General features: G+C 42.1%; 1 protein-coding gene across 2 annotated transcripts in view; it reads right to left on the bottom strand.

Moving 5' to 3' along the window:
- The window catches only part of LOC117462451 (neurocan core protein-like), a 69,195-nt gene that overhangs the window by 2,034 nt on the left and 45,884 nt on the right, over positions 1-21,277 (bottom strand). For both annotated transcript variants that reach the window (XM_034104695.2, XM_034104696.2), the window contains exons 14-18: positions 13,739-13,852; positions 8,956-9,007; positions 8,664-8,770; positions 8,206-8,288; positions 7,255-7,399 (exon numbers count right to left, since the gene is read on the bottom strand). In XM_034104695.2, the coding sequence (XP_033960586.1) occupies positions 7,255-7,399; positions 8,206-8,288; positions 8,664-8,770; positions 8,956-9,007; positions 13,739-13,852 (501 nt within the window). The remainder of the gene's footprint in view (positions 1-7,254; positions 7,400-8,205; positions 8,289-8,663; positions 8,771-8,955; positions 9,008-13,738; positions 13,853-21,277) is intronic.

The following is a 21,277-nucleotide window of genomic DNA, read 5'->3' as shown; positions in this document are numbered from 1 at the left end:
CCAAAAATAATTAAATCAAACCATATAAATCATCAAGATGAAGGTTGGCATATATCCATAACAATATACTGGTATACTGACACGTATACTGTGGTGACACGTATACTGTGGTGGCAGAAGTCTACATGTGTATAATAGTGTTAATTTACTTGCATTAGGTACAAATCCCACTGCAAATTAAAGCTACAACTGGGGCGCCAGCTTCCTCTTGGGTTTAGAGTAGCCTATACCTCCAATGGACTTTTTAATGTTTCAATGTGTTATACATTTCATACGAGAGTACATACAGCAGGGGCTATGCGCAACATCCACATATGCATTTCGACCATGTGTACTTTTTTTTTTTTGCAAAGTCGAATTCTGTTTGGAAGCAACTTTAGAAATGTTGCGATTCGTTTGAGAGAAAAATGAAATAAACAACTCTTACAGTTTGAATAGGGTCCTCCCAATCTCATGGTGCTCAGACCATAGAAATACAACTGTACTTTGTACCATATTCAGTATTGCAGGTGTGAATTACCTCTAGGTGGCAGCTTGTTGCTGTATCTGAGCTGAGCTATGTTGATGCCAGAAGGAGGTTTTGGGTCTTTGCAGCAGAGAGGGAGTGCAGACCCCAGGAAGTTGAGGAACTTGAGGAACGAATGTTTTTAATAAGGGCTATACAAACGTTCATACTGGGTAGTTTATTTAGTTTAAAAAAAATTATCCAACGAGTTACAGACCACTCTTTCCCAATGTAAGGCTGAAGTTGAATTGTCCATTTAGCTTAGGAACCTTCCTAAAGGAGTGAAATGACCCGGAAGTCCCTCAGTGGCAGCCATGATAAGTGCCGTTCGAATTCTCTAGAATGATGAGAATGATAGGAAAGGAGGTTTCAAACTTCCTTTATAACCTTCTTTAGCTTAGGAACCACTGGACCTCCCTAACCGACAGGAGAAGCGAAAATTCTGCCCCACAATGCCTTGCAGCCGCAGCATTTGCCGTCACTCAACAGTCGGCCGTTCACGGAAACAACCGATTATGACCGAGAAATTATATCATGAAAGTTACGGTGCTTATTAAGCATTTTAAAACATAGGTGGTAAGTTGCCAAAGTGCTTTGTTTTGAACGTTTATCAGTATTATAATCAAAAAGAGAAATATGAACGTTAGTTTTTACTGAAATTATCAAATAAAGTCAACATTTCAGTCTTTACTGAGCTGTGTGGAGTTTGTTCAACTATTAAAAGATGTTTGAATGGTGATATACACAGTGATAGATGTTAAGGACTAACGTTTATAATAAATACATCTGTATTGATTTTAAGATCTTTAGTTCATACAATCATACGTATTGGGATCATTGGTATTAATGTGGACCGGAGGGAGAGGGTGACGAGCATAAGTTTCACTTTCCTTTTTTATTTCAATTCCAACTTTGGTCATGAAGAATATGTTTCTCTGTTGTCCACGTTCATAAAGCAAAGCAACAGCATCAGCGCACGGTGCAGAGTCTCTAGATGAGTCCCTCGTTCTTATTGAACATCCATGTTGTAGTCCGCTGTATAGAAGACTGTAGTTTCCATAGTTTCCCCACAGCAGCAGACGCACACAATGACGTCCGCTGGCGCATCATAAACACGTCGGATAGTGAAAGTGCATTCGGATTCTCTAAAGTACCGCAGTCTCTTCTCCTAAATCCTTTTGAATTCTCCTGTCCACTATCCCTTAACCCCGTGACGTTTCACTCAGAGGTCAAGGAATAGACGATAGGGTTAGAACTTAGGAGCTGATCTTTGGACTATTCGACTGCAGCCTAAGTCAATGGGCCGGGCCAGCAACCTAAAGGAAGTGTAGTATCGCCGTTTGACCAGCACGAATATTCTCATCAGACCTGGAGTGAAACGTCACGGGGTTAAGGGATAGTGGATAGGAGAATTCAAAAGGACTTAGGAGAAGAGACTGCGGTACTTTAGAGAATCCGAATGCACTTTCACTATCCGACGTGTTTATGATGCGCCAGCGGACGTCATGAATGTGCGTCTGGCTGCTGCTGTGGGGAAACTATGGAAACTACAGTTTTCTATACAGCGGACTACAACATGGATGTTCAATAAGAACGAGGGACTACTGTAAACTCATCTAGAGACTCTGCACCGTGCTCTGATGCTGTTGCTTTGCTTTATGAACGTGGACAACAGAGAAACATATTCTTCATGACCAAAGTTGGAATTGAAATAAAAAAGGAAAGTGAAACTTATGCTCATCACCCTCTCCACATTAATACAAATGATTCCAATACATATGATTGTATGAAAATATCTTAAAATCAATACAAATGTATTTATTATAAACGTTAGTCCTTAACATCTATCACTGTGTATATCACCATTCAAACATCTTTTAAAAGTTGAACAAACCCCACACAGCTCAGTAAAGACTGTGAGATGTTGACTTTATTTGATAATTTCAGTAAAAACTAACGTTCATATTTCTCTTTTTGATTACAATACTGATGCACGTTCAAAACAAAGCACTTTGGCAACTTACCACATACGTTTTAAAATGCTTAATAAGCACCGTAACTTTCATGATATCATTTCTCGGTCATAATCGGTTGTTTCCGTGAACGGCCGACTGTTGAGTGACGGCAAATGCTGCGGCTGCAATGCATTGTGGGGCAGCATTTTCTCCTCTCCTTTCGGTTAGGGAGGTCCAGTGGTTCCTAAGCTAAAGGAGGTTATAAAGGAAGTTTGAAACCTCCTTTCCTTTCATTTGGAGAATTGGAACGGCACTTATCATGGCTGCCACTGAGGGACTTCCGGGTTGCTCGCGTTGACTCCACAAGCTCAAGACACGCCCACCGCCAAGCGGCAACGCACGCCGCCGTGTGTAGGCTCAGTTACTCCTCTGCTTATTGATAGCCAGCAGGCCCAGGTTGCTGTTCCGTGCATCACCACTGCTGTTTCTTAGATAATTATTGATGCGACGGAGACAGCAGAGGTCACAGGCAGAGTCAGGGAAATGCATATTAGTCTGTGTAAATCCATAAAGGCATCCTTGTAGGGTCGCATTAAAGCCAGAAATTCCGCTGTGTCCTTCAGTTCATGTCCCTGTTGTTTCTTTCTTTCCAGTAGGCGCTTAACCTGGTGTAGCTCTGGGGTCAGGTTCTCTTCCGTCACTCCATAGAACTTGGCCATGGGTTGCAGACATTTTCTATCTAAGAAGGATGCATGTTTGGGGCTGAGTGCCGAGACTCCGGAGAGGACACCACCGGCCTCAGTTGAGAAACGTCTTCTCATTTCAACCACAAGTCTGTCGATTACTGGGTAGAAACACTCTGTGCGCAGCGCATCTGGGGATGTAACTGGTGTGCGTTCGATTTGGGCTTCCACAACAAACTCCTGTAGATGTCGAGGAGGCTGTGCCTGTCTCCTTTCGGGTGTCTCATTGTGATTTACATTGGCTTTGGTGCACAGGTCGCTTGCTCTGTCCCGAATTTCCCTCCATGACTCCTCTGCGCGTCTGCCTGTCAGTGTCGCTATGACCGAATCAGCCAAGTCCATTGCAGAGGACAGCTCAAGGCTGGGCGATTGGAGCTGGTCAGACATGAATTTTGTGACACGGAAAAGATCCTCGAAAAGCGTAAGAAGCAAGACAAACTGCTCATCAATTAGTCCACTCACCGCTCTGGCCTCCGTTTTCCTCCGCGCATTGGGCTGAGACATGATCTCTGTAAATGTTGCCTTTACTGCAGGCAGTGATTTGCGGATAGCCACCAGCGCTGTATATTGACATGACCAGCGTGTTTCTTAAGTTCAACTGGTTGTGAAGTTGGCTCCATTTCTCTCTGTTTCTTTATGAGAATATCATGGGTGACTGAGTTGGCGAAGAAGTTGTACAGCATTTGTACAGTTTCAAAAAAGTAGGCTGCTGCTTCAACATTGCGGTCCACATCAACCAACACAAGGTTAATCTGTGTGCATGGCAGTGGATATACAAAGCATTTGGCACTTTTTAAACTTCTGCTGTACTCCGTTCTTGCATCCCAACATGACAGCAGCCCCATCGTAACACTGTCCAACACACATGTGTGGGTCGATGTTGCATTGGCTGAGCGTCTGTTTGATGGTACTGAGGAGCGAGTCGGCGTCCAGGCCCTCTGTGCGTCTGAAGTGCAGGAATTCTTCACGCACTTGTTCTCCTTTTATATAACGTACAACGATGGACAGTTGCTCGCTTTTACTGACATCTTTGGTTTCGTCAACCATTAGGGCGAAACATTCAGCTTCCCTAATTTCTGCACTTATTTCACTTTGGACCAAATCTGCCATTATCTGGAAAATCTCGTTTTGGATGTCTTGATGTGTGTATTTAGCATTTTGAGGATTGCCGTTCAGTTTCATTGCTACAGTCACGTCAAATTCACCAATTAAGTGTAGCAGCTCTCGGAAGTTTCCCCTATTAACCGAGTTCTCCTCACCCTCCTGCTCCCGGTGACCTGGCTGTGCAATGCCTTGACATGCAGTATAACGTAAGGACATCACCACGGCCTTCATGTACTCACGGTTTTCTTTCACAAGTTTTAAATGACCTGCATCAATCATGTTTCCCAGTCTTGAGCCATCTTTCGTTGTCTGTTTAAATTCAGCCCATGCCTCCATGGCAAACCTGTGTGCTGCACTCCCGTTGTGTTTTTTGAAAGCTCCTGTTGCATTTTTCCAGTTTTTAAATCCATTGGTAAAGGCAGGCTCGGAATGGAATCGCTTCCCAGCACCCAAAAAATGACGACAGGCAAAGCAAAACACTGAGTCAGTTTCAACTGAATATTCGACCCAGCTGTATGTGTCAAACCAGGCCCCATTAAAAGACCGTTGCTGGCTTCCAATCTGTCGTGACGGATAATTTTTTCTAATTGGACGTTTTGGTCCATCTCCGGGTCCTTGGCTAATGTCGCTCACGTTATCGGCTTCCTGCTCCACATTTTCCTCATCTTCGCCACCTCTGGCCTCTCCAATCCCATCTGGTCCCCGCTGGCTGGCATCCTCTTCAGGTGGGTCGTGTGACTCTGGTCTGGCACCTGTTCGACTTGTTGTACCTCAATGCGAGGGCGTTTAAGAACAAATCTATCCATCCGATCCGAAATATAAAATGAAGCATAGAAGTTCTGCTGTCTGTCTGCAATTTACTCGGCGCGAGTTTGGGGACTTTTCACTGTGAACGTGACGTATCAGTAATGCATGACGCAGCAACGTTTTGTTGCTCTGATTGGCTGTAGGTCTATTCAAATTGCATTCGGAGGCATTTTGATCTGACCGTGGCCACGCTGATATTATAACGCAAGAGAATTTCCACACCTTTAGTGTGTAAAACTCCCCCACTACTTAGACTATTCCTGGCACCCCTCTAGCATAAGCCCAAATGGTCTCAACCATATTGCATCAGTAACGTGCACTTGTTGTTACAGCAGGATCAGTTTGTGTGTTGTGGACACGACCGGTAGATTTTCGCAATCCGTGTTCTCAACATGCTTACTTTAACATCATTTTTCATGGTCGGGCTAAGGTAGGGCTAAGCCATTTCTTGGTATGGCTATAGCCTACCCCAGCCATACCCTGGCGCCGCCACTGGTTAAATGCCGTCTCTGCGAGTTACTGTGAAGACGGGAAAGCTTGTTGATCCCTCTCTACATTCACAGAGGGCCCGCTATAGTAACTCAACGAGAGAGTAATATCAAATGACAGTACAATTGACCAATCGTATCTTCCCTCTAAATGGGCGGGCTTTATTTTCGCGGACTTTATGACAGGTTCCGCCCGCTGTGAGGTCTATGCAAGTGGTGCAGTGACGCGTCCTAAAACCCGGAAGTAAGCTGCGCTCGGATTCCCTCGACAAAAGAGCAATGGGATTTCTCCATAGGATTTTGGAAGATAGCTTGAAATAAGGTCTGTGGAAAACGAACTTGTTAGATAAATGCACGTTTTGTTCAGCCGGATAATATCCACATGTCTACTGTACCTACTTTTATTATTTTCGAATCATAAATCAAATCGATAGATTTATGATCGATAGATTTATGATTAGCATAAGTTTGTTCATGATGACATCGTTTGCAAAATTATTAACCGAGTCATTTTCAAGATTGAGTTACAATGATAAACTGGAGTGGCAAAGGATCAGCTGCATGACCCGCCATCAAGTGCTTCATCCAAAAGGACAGGAGGATGGACTTTGTGTTTGAGTGATTTGATCATCAAAGGTAGGCCTAAGTCATTTTCAATGTGGGCCGCCGTGCCGACTTAATTCATTTGTAATTGTTACTTGGCTGTGGGTGCCCTGTCATGATAGGTGTTTATATAAATGGTGTTGTTTTGTGTGGTAGAGGGTCGCTGTCATTGATGCGTTTTGCACCCCGGGCCGCTGTTTTGATATTCCGCTGAAGTATACGGTGTGACGTAATAACTCTTCTTTTTTTTCGGGGGGGGTGGGGTCAGAGGGCCTAGGTATAAAAGTCACAGCTCGCCACTGGTGCAGCCAGACCACAGAGCCATGAGACCGCAGCCAGACAAACAAACACTCCTAAACTACTTAATCCTTTTCTCAACGTCCTACTCCATCTTTATCCAACCTTTTCGAACTCCTCTCGAGCATCCTCCGTTTCTCCATTATGTCCCAGTCTAAAGCTTTCTTTGCATCCTACAAGTTCCGCTGCATTCACATTCAGGTCGGCTCCCAGTCTGCCCAGAGAGGGAAGTTGTGGGAGAGTATTAGGAAAACCTGGCAAAGCTGGCTCAGTGGAATTTCAGATCATATTTGTGAACAAGAGAGTAATTGGCAATAACGGCAACTAACGGTTCTGCTGTCTGGACAACTGTATGTGAGCCCTGAGGACGAACGGCAATAAGAGGAAGATTGAGATTGATATTGCTCTCGAAAATCAATACAGGTTGGACGCTGATTCACAATCTTCACTTAAGTTTGTGTTTAGATAATTTTTTTAATCGAGCATCTGCCGCTGTGACCTTTAATGGAGAAAAAGTGGAAGAGATGCAGCTGAATGGTTTCTGTATAGAGAGCACAATAAATGATGATGAGCATGAGCAGTGATGACAAACAGCCGCCATCTGGTCAGTGATAACATATAATATAAGCAACCACATTCTATGAGGACGGCAACAAAATCTCTCCAAATGAATGGATTTTGCTTTGATTTGCTGGGAAAGTCACACGAGACCGTTTGGGTCCTGCACAGTGAGACCAGCAGCATAACAGTACCTGTGCCTTTCTTGCAGATGTAGGGCAGGTTGTAGTTGCAGGGCACATCGTTCCACTTGCCGTCCTCGTGGGCAATGGTCACCACGCAGTCCTCTCCACCTGCGAAGAAGTTATCTGGCTGGCTCTCCCTCCAGTTCTCATATACCTGAAAAACAACAGGATTCAGCAGAAGTTGCTATGTGAGCAGTGGGTCCTTTATGAAAGTTCAGGCATTCTTTTTTTATTTTCTCTTAATAATAATAACTTGAATTTATATAGCGCCTTTCATAACCTCAAGGTCGTTTTTACAAAGAAACATACAAGGACAAGACATAAAACATAAAACAGGGGGCAGAAATGGAAGTGTAAGTGGGGCGGGAGAGTGAGTTATTGTTGGAAGGCGATGTTGAACAGATGAGTTTTAAGGGTTGATGTGAAGATGTTGAGATGTTGAGAGAAGGGGCGTTGCGGATTTCTGCAGGGAGGGAGTTCCAGAGGGTGGGGGCAGCAACACTGAAGGTACGGTCCCCAAAGGTGCGGAGGCGTGAAGGTGGAATGGAGAGCAGGCCAGAGTCTGAGGATCGAAGGGTGCGGGACGGGATGTATGGGTGGAGGAGATCTGTGAGGTACTGAGGGGAGAGCGCATGGAGGGACTTGTAGGTGAGCAGGAGGAGTTTGTAAGTGATGCGGGACTCTTAATAAAGTTGGGCAATTTATTAAGGGATTTCCTTATTTGTGTCTCTCTCTGTGCTCTTCTCACTTGCACAACATCTGCCTAGCTTAGCATTTAGCACCATTGGAATCCTAAGTCTGTCTGCTGATGTTTGAAAGATTCTGTAATTAAAATCTGAGGGGTGTTAAACTTTGATTCAATAATAACTGAGGTTGTTCCCAACAACATATATTAGTAGCCCTTAAAACTGGAGTTTGAGATGTTCACGAGAGCACAGTTCAAAACTGATGATCACTGACCAGATCGTTGCTGTCAGTCCACTGAAAGTCTTCCTCCACTGTGCGATCGTTCAGACCGATCCAGGCGTTGTCGTGTCCCAGACCTGTGAAAAACACAAAAAAACATGTTCCTTAACTTAACTACAATTGTAAAAACTTTGATATACACACAAACTAGGAAACATACTGTTCTCAAATATGTTTAAACCAGGGCTGTTAATGTTAACGTGTTAATACTCGCAATGCATCTTGCAGTAAAAAATGTAAGTATTTTATTGTTTATCCTGTTACGTTCTTTGTCTTTGCTTAATGATATGTATGCTATACCCTTATTGTATATCATTTTAAGAGTATTTTCTTCTAGAATATACAAACATTTAGTTGAAACAAAAAACATTAATTGAATTTATTTTTGGTGGGTTTGGTTTTGTGAGTATTTGTACTAGGGTGTAGGTTGTTTATGACAGAAAAACACCAACCGTTGATGAACTCCTGCTCAGTGGCTGAGATGACGCTGCTGAGGTGAGCGCTGTGCTCTCTGCAGTCTTTCTCTGCATCCTCCCAGGTGTGTCTGTGAGTGAAGTACCTTTGGGAAAACGTAGTGAAAGTGGTTATGAAAATACATATTTCATACATTACGCAGCAAGACAAGTTTAAATGACACAGAGCTCCGTGGTAAGTATATCAGGGATACCTCCAGGGTATAATGTAGACAGATGAGGCAGCACTGTGTTCAGGTTCATATATTTGCCAGTTTTTCACTATTTTTACCTGTAGCAGTGGCCGTGGAACTTCCTCCAACCGTGCTCGCAGCCTTCTACGTCTGTAAAGATGAAGAGAAAAGAGGAGTGGAAGTGAGAGAGCTAAAATAATTTCTTAAAAGGACATTTAAGTGTATAGTTAAGTGCAGGAAAATGAAGTAACACCAAATGGTTTGAGAGAGGATTTTCTTTTACAGAACGTTGCCTCCCATTTGGCAAATAAAGACAAAAATATATGACTGTGGCATCTTGAAGGGCTAAATACATGAATTGTAATTACACAGGCTCGTTTTCAATTCACAGCACATGTGGCCCTCTCTCTGCACTATTAGTATTCATTAATAACACCAAAGCCAGTGGATTCATTTATAACTGCAAAGGTTGGATACTCATTCATTCTCACTGCCACTAGTGCACCACACACACACACACACACACACACACACACACACACACACACACACACACACACACACACACACACACACGCACGCACGCACGCACGCACGCACGCACGCACGCACGCACGCGCACGCACACACACACACACACACACACACACACACACACACACACACACACACACACACATAGGGCTAGAGGTGGTTAAAACCAGTGAGGTGATGAATCACTGACTGTTGGGATGAGTGTGTAGTTGGTGGGTTAGTGCCACCTACCACACAGACACACCTGTGACTAAATTGCATCTATTTGCTTATTATGGGCTGCCCAGCTCGTGTTAGTTGACTGATTTCTGCCGCAGCCCTGTTTTGATTACCTCACACTAATCCTGATTTGCCTACTTTGATTTAAGATTGCATTCATCAGACTTGTTTTGCACCCAGCAAGTTCATTGCATGCTTTAAATTAAGGAATGAAGCCTGCATGCTTGTCTCTCTGGCTTTCCATCCTTGATTTGAATCATATCTGGCTGTGCAGGTTTTGACCACTAATAGTGATTTTGAGCCTGGATCCTGCAGATCAACAGTTATTGTCCACATCAAAAGCATGGAAGAAAATTAAAAGCCAGCAAAACACCTTTAATTAAACTACATACAATAAGAATTACTAACCCCAAAACAATATTACTATCAGATCAAACATATCAGAACTGTGTTTTTCTTTTATCATGGGTATAAGGATATACTGTATGTGCATATATGCTTACTGCAGTGGTTCTCAAACATTTTCTGTCAGGCCCCCCCTTTGGAGAAAAAAAAAAGTTGGGCCCCCCCAACACAAGTCAGGCTCAGTTTTGGGTGCTGTGGGGTAGCTTGACGTTTCATAGAAGGTGTTCAAACATTTAGGGTTTCCCATTAATGTACCGGTCGCTACAGTGGAATTTTCTACTGCAACACTCCCCACGCAAATACACAGTGTGACAGTTACAATGAAGGCTCGAGGGGGTGTAAGCAGGGGTAAAGTGCTATTTGTATCAAGCTCCCCCGGGAAGATTTACTTTTAAATATTGAAGTTAAAAGCATCATTTAACTCAGGGGTTCCCAATCCCCCGGTCCGCGGACCGGTACCGGTCAGACAACTATTTGATTGCAGACTGTTATGTTGATGTGGGGAAATGGCAGTGCATACTACATTATTTGAGATATATTTCAAACTCGGACAGGGGTGTAGAGCTATTTGTTTAAACACCGGATTGGCAAAACAGGAGAGTAAACCAGTCTGCCTTGATCTATGAATTCATGTCCGGGACTCTCGCGGTATCTGCTGCCCGTAGCTGTTTTATAGAAGGAAAACCTCCTTCACTTCATGAAATGGCTGCAGCATCAGGAGGCCGCGGGACGTATAACTCAGCCTTGAGAAGTAAAGCACCAGCGGGTAAAGATGTTCCTTTTTACGCACCACCTTCGCTGTGTTTACCTTCATCAGAACAGAGTGACTGCAGGCTGCTACGTGTTAACCACACACACCTCTACACACATCGAACTACCCGATTACTCCCCCTTTTATTAGTTTTATGAAGGAGATGTCCAGTTACCAAGGCGCATGATGTGTGTGTGTATGTGCTCTGCTCAGCTCAGCTCATGTGTTCGGTGTGTTTGTGTCTGTCCGACACCGGCATTTGTTTTCAAATGACCATGAACAGTAATTTACACACATCTGGCTAACTCCATAGGTAACCTATATGCGGGTGTTCCCAAAATAAATTAGTTTAATCTTAATCTCGATGTAGTGCTAAATGCTGTCGGACGTGCACCGGAACGAACGTGTCACACACACACACACACACACACACACACACACACACACACACACACACACACACACACACACACACACACACACACACACACACACACACACACACACACACACACACACACACACACACACACACACACACACACACACACACACACACACACACACACACACACACACACACACACACACACACACACACACACACACACACACACACACACACACCCCTCCTTCATAATGCACCTTCTCCTTGTTTTCCCATGATTATCCGTAAATCATACAAACAAAACCAAAACGTTGATTTATCTGTTTTCCCGTTTTGGTTTAAAAACTGAATAACGTCGGTTTTTTGGTTTTCCGTTTTTCCGAAAAAAAACAAAAAACGACACCAGTTCTTTTTTAAACAAAAAACATATGTTTTGGATGCATATTGTTCTAGTATTTGTTCAGGCTGTTACATACAATTAGCCTCTGTTGCTACCTGCTGGTGGTGAGTAAATATTAAAATCAGTTCAAATTGACAACCGGTCCGCGATTTTTTTTTAATGTATCTGCCGGTCCTTGGCACAATAAAGGTTGAGAACCCATGCTTTAGCTCACTGATTCTCTCAGTCTGACAGGAGAGGACTCTCCTCCACTTTGTTGTTGAAAAAACTCCTTATATCCGTTAGCGTAGCTCGCTAGCACCAGAAGCTAACAACAACGTTTGGCCCGAAGAATCTACGAAACAAATTATCTAAAGATATACTAACTATGGATGGCATTAATTTGGCCTCCAGTGAGACTGTAAGGAATCTTGGTGTTATATTTGATCAGGATTTATCCTTTAACGCCCACATAAAATCAATTTCAAGGACCGCCTACTTCCATCTACGTAACATTGCAAAAATCAGGCATATCTTGCCTCAAAACGATGCAGAGAAACTAGTCCATGCATTTGTTACTTCAAGGCTGGATTATTGTAGCTCCTTATTATCAGGGTGTACCAAGAAGTCAGTCAAGTCGCTTCAGCTGATTCAAAATGCTGCAGCTCGTGTACTAACCAGAGTAAGGAAAAGGGACCACATTACTCCTGTTCTGGCTGCCTTACACTGGCTCCCTATAGAACACAGGATAGAATTTAAAATTCTTCTTCTCGCCTACAAAGCCCTTAATGGGCAGGCGCCATCTTACCTTAAAGAACTTATTATACCCTACTGTCCTATTAGGGCATTGCGTTCCAAGAATGCAGGGTTGTTGGTTGTTCCTAGAGTCTCTAAAAGTACAATGGGAGCCAGAGCCTTTTCTTATCAAGCTCCACATTTGTGGAATCAGCTTCCAGTTTGTGTTCGGGCGGCAGACACCCTATCCGTTTTTAAGAGTGCGCTTAAGACCTTCCTTTTTGATAAAGCTTATAGTTAGGGCTGATTAGATTCAGCCCCTAGTTTTGCTGATATAGGCTTAGTTTGTCGGGGGACATCTTACTTCTTCCCTCTCTCTGTCTATACCTGTGTACTCTCATGTTCCGATTAACCCAGCTTCCCCAAATTTCTTTCTTTTTGGTGTCTATATACGCTGGGATCCGGAGTCATGGATGATCCTGCGGTCCTGTGTCCTGGATCGCGAGCCCTGGATCTTGAGTCGTGGCTGTGGTCCTGGATCATTGGTCCTGGATGGATATCCTCGTGGATTCATCTTCCTATTATACACACATGCATTTCCAAACATTTGGACTACCTATGTTGCAAATGTATTATCTTTTCAATTTACACACGGCATCTATTGCACGTCTGTCCGTCCTGGGAGAGGGATCCCTCCTCTGTTGCTCTCCCTGAGGTTTCTCCCATTTTTCCCTTTAAACTGTGGGTTTTCTCCGGAAGTTTTTCCTTGTATGATGTGAGGGTCTAAGGACAGAGGGTGTCGTATTGTCATACTGATATTCTGTACACACTGTGAAGACCACTGAGACAAATGTAACATTTGTGATATTGGGCTGTATACATAAACATTGATTGAACGATCTCCGGTACCGGTACCGGTGCGCGCGCTCTCTCTCTCTCTCTCTCTTTCTCTCTCTCTCTCTCTCTCTCTCTCTCTCTCTCTCTCTCTCTCTCTCTCTCGCTCGCGCACACACACACAGAGCCGAGCTTTAATGAAACACAGAGACCCAGACGTAATAGTACTGTACTGCATCATATTATTTTCGAATCAATAATTATTCAATTTATGATTTTTTTTACTTACTGAAACCAGAGTGTATATTGTGTTGCCTGCAGAAATCTCAGTTGAGACATACACTGAGACACTGTGTCTGACAACAGCTGAGGAATGCATCTTTGTGATGTTGTGTTGTGACATACAGCTGTAACAGGCACTGCCTACTGAGCAGAATATTTCCACTAGCAGTTTGCAAGGAACAAAGGGTTCATTTGCAAGAAAATATGTATTTCTTTCTTTATTCCTAGATCATATGTGCAATTCACAGAGTATCAATCAAACTAGTGTTAGTGCGGTATGATCAAAGATCAAGTCCACCACTGCAGTTTCACACACAACAACTGAATGTGTTGATGCAGTGTTCTCATTCTCACCTTTCTCACACGTGTCTCCTCCATAGCTGGGCAGGCAAAGGCAGAGGAACGAATCAATCTTGTCAATGCAAGTGCCTCCATTTTCACAGGGCTCGGACTGGCAGTCATCGACATCTGTGAGGAGGAGAGAAGAAGCAAAAGAGGGCGGGTTGTGGATCTAATTTGTGTTCAGATTAAAAGAATGTATTCAGCTGGAGACATGTTGTTCATAAAGAAAGAGAACTGTGTGGGTGTTTGCTTCACATACGGACACAAGATGAGCGGGTAATTAGTCCTGGTTGGAACAGTGAAATGTGTTCATGCTGGTGAGTACAGTATCATAATGTAATTCCAACAGTGATGAGAATACAGACATGTTTATCAGTACAACCACTTTACATTCCTTGTTTGCTCTCATTCTCTCACAGAGAAATACACTCTAAAAGCCTCTCACATCCTTTATGCATTTGCAAAGCGTAAGGTTGATGTCTTATTTATTTTGTCAATTGTTTTAAACAAAGGCTGAATTTGGGAAGAACAACACGTTGCAATGGTTTTTCTTCAAAGCATTTAAAGTGTAGACACACTTCTGGTGGGGTAGACAGCAGAGAGGGTTAATCCAACCAGAGTATCTGGGTTCAAGCCCCCTCTTTTCCGCCATCCAACTACTGGAGAAGCCTAATGCCCCGGCCACATGAGGACGAAAACGGTCTTTTGCGTTACTGTTTAGTGTCATAAAGACTGTTCGGCCACACGAGGACGACCGAATACGGCACTAAACGACTGCGGAAACGATAACGGGTCCCAAGGTAGATAGAATGGCATATGCAACGCTCTGGGGGGTCCAACGGCTCCGTGTGTACGCCCTATACGATCATTTTCTGATAATGATGAGGCAATAGCCCCGCCTCTCCCCACCTCTGCTGCTCACCCCCGCGTCAAAGTAAACTGCACACTGAATTCAGATTATTTATCTTTCTCTCGATATGGACATAAACGCGAGTGAAGTCTAATCCGACAGGACGGAGACACCTCTCAAACTACCTAAACTAGTTATAAATATGTTTATTTTTACTGTCGGCCGGGTCACTTATTACTGGATCAGCTGCTGCATGAAACAGACACTGGCGCTGTCCAAAGAGAGGGAGAAAAAAGAGATGTATAGTGTTGGTCCACAGCGCAAACGTATTCGTTTAACAAAATCCGCATCTAAGGATACGTTATTTTCCCCTGTGCAATTCCAGTCTCACATCTCACAGCACATCGTCATTAACAAATACCGGAAACAGACCGAATTTTTTTTTTTTTAAAAAAGAACACTTTATTCCGAGTGTGCTTGCTTTTCTCTTTGAAAGTCATCACATAACGGCATTGTAATACACGGTTCGGCTGCATTAAATATTACATATCTGCCGTAGTTCTCTATTTATAGAGCCCTGATGAAAAGACTTCTAGACAAACATGAGGAACTGCCGCCAACACTGAAAACGTGACGTGGATCATAAATATATCAGCAATTAAACAACATGAAGATCTTCCGGCGCAGACTAAAAACTCATCTCTTTCGACTCAACTTCGAGCAATACAATTACTAACAAAGCACTGGCTTATCTAAATATAGTTGAGTAGCACTTGAAATGTGTTGGCTCTATGAAACCTGATGTACTTACAGGGTCGGCTCCAGAACAAATCGAATGGGGGGGCAATCATTTACCAAGGGGGGCACACACTGCGGTCAACAAACAACACACAAACACCAACGCAACTTCAATTAAAAAAAACATGCTGTAAAGTGTATTTCACACACATTGCAGGGGTGTAGTGCTATTGTATAGCGCACCTATGACTTGTGCATACATGCACGGTTGTGGCGCGACCACCAAAACAGAAATATATGGACATAGGCCACCATATAAAAGTGTGCAAATGTATTTACTATCCTATCCATGTGAACATGTTTTAGGTGGGGGTGGACCTAACCTCCTCTAGGAGGGTCTGGGGGCATGAAGATTATTTTTAAAATATTGAAGTTAAATGCATCAATCTGGTGCACTTTGAGAGCAAAATGAAGAGATCTATGGATAGCCTACATCTCTCAGCATCCATATGAAACAGAACTGTACACAGCAACACACTCTCACTCCCTAAGCGTCCAATAGCGACGTTTGGTCAGTGTCCGTGGCGTCCAATTGTGACGCTCCTAGGCTCCTTCAGCGTCATAAAGGGACGCAAATAGCTTTCAACTGATTGCAATGTATTCCCATCTGCGTCGGGATTTGACGCTCATGGAAGCACGGCATTCGTTTATGTCGGCTGCCCTTAAAGGCAATGTGAGCGTCCATTCCCATTGGATAACGGAGAATTGTACACCTGGAAGTAAGTATTCCTCTTACTGTCGATTGATTTTACAGTGATATCTGCACTACTCATCGACTAAAAAACACCAGATTATCCTTGTTAATTACACAACATTGATTGGTTTAAATTGTGTGCAATGCTTTTGTATTTTTCCCCTTCGATTCGGAGAAACAAATATTTTTTCTGAGTAAAGGATGGCAGTAGACACTACACTTCCCAGAATCCCTAGCTATCGTTTGGACTACACCATGTGCTCTGTTTGACAAACCCCGTTTTTTTCACCATTCATTCCGATGGCTGGCGTCTATGTCACATGATCTTCAAATTTCTCCCTGCAGAAAAAGAAAACATGGCCGAAATTCGTTTTATTCTGGGTGTAAAATGCCTATTTTAAAGTTAGTTTGGCCATTAAAATGCGTTTTGATGTCATTTGATGCGAGAAATATGGGTTGTTATTTCAGATTATGTGTGCAGTGGATGTACATGATCTTTAGTTTTCTAGTTATTACGAAGATTACTTCAGGAAATCGCGACGTTTTCATTGTTACCAAGGTGGTTGCTAGGGACGCTGCTATCGATATTATTTCTGTTATGTTGTGTAACTGTTTAATGGTGTTATCTTTATTGCTACCCCCTTCCCCGTCAATGTATCGTGTTGGTCCACAGCGCAAACATATTAGTTAACAAAATCCGCATCTAAAGATACGTTATTTCCCCCTGTGCAATTCCAGTCTCACATCTCACAGCACATCGTCATTAACAAATACCGGAAACAGACCGAAAACGTTTAAAGAAAATAAAATAATACCTTATTCCGAGTGTGCTTGCTTTTCTCTTTGAAAGTCATCACATAACGGCATTGTAATACACGGTTCGGCTGCATTAAATATTACATATCTGCCGTAGTTCTGTATTTATAGAGCCCTGATGAGAAGACAAACATGAGGAACTGAAAACGTGACGTGGATCATAAATATATCAGCCATTAAACAACATCTTACATTTCTTTTCACACAATACGTCTCCTTGCAGTATCAACACTAATTCGGCTGACTTTTATATTTGATCCAATTGGTAGATAGGCTGTATTTACACCATAAAGGGGCACAGCTGATATAAAGGGACACCTAGTGGTTAAAGCATGTTATTGAATTTAATTATTTTTATTATTAGATATTAATAGGATCCCTATAAAGTATATTCATTACTCGTTATTCTCTACTAATAGTTTATTAAAGACTGTATATAAGGACTATTTTGCACATCCCTTTCAAGATTTCAAGATGTTCTAAGGTTTATTGACATATTCACAAACGGTGTAGTTATGCATTGAATGAAAAACTTGGGTCGCAGGTTCCTCAATAGTGCATTACAAGACATCTATCAATATTTGTGCATACCTCCAGCAATGTTAACTATGTTTTAAGCACTTATTTTAACTGATATTATACATATGTATTATACTCTTATAAGATGTATGTAGATATTTCATCTCCGGCCTTGTCAGGTATTGAACAATCAATAAATAAAGAACACAGAATTGTTAAATATAAAACACAGAATGTGTGTGATTATACAAGTGCATGTTTCAGGCTTATCAATTAATGTAGTGTAATGTAATGTTATCAATTAACAACAGGAGGGGTCACAAACATAAGACCAGCTGTTAAATAAAGCTCTTCTGACCTTAGCTGTCATGTGGGTATATATTAATGCTGCCCATTATGGGCACAAGCAATTTTCACCCATTTATTAATTATATGTTTTAAATTTGAGTGTTTCCTATCCCCTAAACCTCCAGGGATGTACACAGTTTAATACTGGCAACTTATTATTATGAGAAATATGAAAACGTCTTTTAAAACTACAACTCCCAGTAGAGACGTGCCATACTGTAGATAGAGAACATGTTGCGAAACACAATAGCCAGCATGTGTAGTTCTGGGGACTGAGGCGGGGAGGGGGGGACGCGGTGGACCCGTTCAAATCCAGTTTTGGACAGTCTGCCGTGGTTCCATCCCATTTCAAGTGCTGTTCGACGCTCGGCGTAACCCTCGGAGCACACTCTCCAATCACAGAGCTTGAGGACTATCACGGGGTTTGTCAAGCGAAGCGGAGAGAATACTTACTTCCCGGTGTAATATTCTCTAAAGAAAATGAGCTGCTCCGACCCTCGGTCCTGACGGACTCCAACTTGTGTTTATTAATCAAACAAATAAATAAACACAAGGATAATTATGTGTTATTGTTGAGTAAATGGAGAATTGCACAGGGGAAAATAACGTAGCCACAATTTTAAATGCGGATTTTGTTAAACTAATACGTTTGCGCTGTGGACCAACATTGACGGGGAAGGGGGTAGCAATAAAGATAACACCATTAAATAGTTACACAACATAACAGAAATAATATCGATAGCAGCGTCCCTAGCAACAAGTAACAAGTAGTTAATAATAATAAAAGACATTAATAAAAAGGCATTTTAAACAGTCATTAACAAGCAACACAATCTACCTGCATTGCATTACTCTAAACGTGTAATAATGTGCTTTAACCAGTAGGTGGTTTGGGTTAAAAAGCTGTCAAGTTTACAGTGTTAACAAAATAAAATATACTGCTGTTTCTGGTTTAGTTTACGACGGATATATTTCGTTATTGTTTTAATGTTTGTAACACAAAAGCGATGGAAAAAACCCACAGCAACACAGAAAAGATGGTCTTAACATGACCCAGCGGTCTAGTAATAAAAAACAATAATATCAAAACAAAATATTACTACAAACTTTATTGTGAAATTCAAACTGAACGGTAAAAGAATTTGTTTCCGGTCTATTCTGAGCCGATCTCTGTAGATAAATAACAATAAAGAACTACGACAGATGTGTAATATATGTAATGCAGCCGAATCATTTATTACAATGCATTCATGTGATTACTTTCAAAGAGTAAAGCAAGCACTGCTGAATAAAGTATGATTTTATCTTTTACGAAACGTTTTTTTCCATATGGAATGCAGTTGGAGGTCAACCAATCACAGAGCTTGAGAACTAATCACGGGGTTTGTCAAACAGAGCACATGGTGTAGTCCTAAACGATAGCTGGGGATTCTGGGTAGTGTAGTGTCTTCTCCGAAAAAATATTTGTTTCTCCGAATCAAAGGGGAAAAATACCAAAGCATTGCACACAATTTAAAGCAATCAATGTTGTGTAATTAACAAGGATAATCTGGTGTTTTTTAGTCGATGAGTAGTGCAGATATCACTGTAAAATCAATCGACAGTAAGGGGAATACTTACTTCCGGGTGTACAATTCTCCGTTATCCAATGGGAATGGACGCTCACATTGCCTTTAAGGACAGCCGACACAAACGAATGCCGTGCTTCCATGAGCGTCAAATCCCGCCGCAGATGGGAATACATTGCAATCAGTTGAAAGCTATTTGCGTCCCTTTATGAAGCTGAAGGAGCCTAGGAGCGTCACAACTGCACGCCACGGGACCCTGACCAAACGTCGCTCCTGGACGATCATGGAGTGAGAGTGTGTTGTGTCGGAAAGATCAAACTGACCGTACAACTCAAATAAGACCTTCAGAGACAGTTGCAATGGCAAGGATTCTTTTCTGAAATAAATTGTGGTTTATCAATGAAGAACGTTGCAAGGTCTGAGTCTGTATGTTCAGAAGTGTTTTGCTGCTTCTTCAAAATGGTTAGGGTTTAATCTAACTTTAATCTGACAGCAGCACAGGTTGTCTATCTGGTTATAAAAATGGCAGCTGAGGCTGTTTTTGGAGGACAGATATGGGAACTGAAACCAGAGATTTATGCTAATGCTTTTTCACTCCAACAGGCTCAAAGTTGTGTGATCGGTCAAACAATGTTGTTTGTCTGCAAGATAAAATAGAAATCGAAGAGAATAAGAACCCTGAGAGTTTTTTCAAATGTCACTTTTCTTATTGAAGAAACCGTTCTTGACGTTCATTGGTTTATATCACATAAAGACACACTGTGTAGATTTGATGACATGTTTTTGCAGTATGAGGAATGACACAGTGAAACCATATCTGAGTATAAAATACATCTTGGATTTATCAAACAATAGGGAAACTGTAAGAAACGGATGAAACAACTCTGATAACTTGAGTCAAGGAACTGATGTTTTAAATAATGATGAATTGAAACCTAGTGGTTGCAACTCAGCCTTGATTTAAATTGTTAAATAAACTCCAAATGTCAAGAGAAAATCAATCAGGAAATCAGTTGAGTGTTTTATTACATTACATGTTACTTGTTAGACGCTTTTATCCAAAGCGACTTACATACTCAATACTGTGGGCAATCCCCACAGGAGCAATTTGAGGTGAAGTGTCTTGCCCAGGGACACAACGACATGCTGACTGCAGTGGGGTTTGAACCTGTGACCCCCTGATCCCAACACCAAGGCTCTATCCACTGCACCACATGCCTCCTTTTATCAAGTGTTTCCTCAAATTGAAAGATAATTTTTATTATATTAAACGTTTTTTTCTCAGGCCTCACACTTGTTAAATGCTTTAAATAAAACCAAAACTTAGCCTATCATTTTAAATGTCACACTGATATGAAATGCACCTGGGCTTATTAAGACCTTGAATGACCTCTCGCTGTGTTGGTTCATAAGTAAACACACATCACCAGCTCTTTCAATCAAAATCATACGAGGTCTTTGTTGTTCAATATAAAAAATCTGATCTCCTCGTCCCTCTCATCCATTATTCAGCGGGGAAGCTGCTCCTCAGAGAAATAATACTGCAAATTCTGCAAATCCATAACAGAGCCCTCCAGCATACCCACGCATCAGCTGGATGTCTGTCCGTCCATTCTGTGACACTGAACAGTGGCTCTCAGTTAGTTTGAAGGTGTTCACACCCAGATAACAATGATTACATGAATGTGTGATGTTTACTTATTCCTAAAGTGATACCTTCCATGAGGAATGGCTGCTAAAACAAGCTGATTATACATACATTATTGACAGATTACAACCCTTAAGGCAGATTTAAACCTCCATGTCAAAGCATCAGTGTGCCTCTGTGCAGGTGCCTGCTTTGGGGAACTAGAGTGTCCCTGAATTAGGTATACAGTTGGGTTTTAAAGTTGAAGGTAGGTCACGAGGGATTAAATCTACAATCATTGACTACATCATGTCTTAAATACCTGAACAAA

Source organism: Pseudochaenichthys georgianus, chromosome 17, assembly GCF_902827115.2.
Source record: "Pseudochaenichthys georgianus chromosome 17, fPseGeo1.2, whole genome shotgun sequence".
Lineage (NCBI taxonomy): Eukaryota > Metazoa > Chordata > Actinopteri > Perciformes > Channichthyidae > Pseudochaenichthys > Pseudochaenichthys georgianus.
Note: the sequence above shows the minus strand (reverse complement) of the source record. Positions and strands in the feature narration are given on the sequence as shown.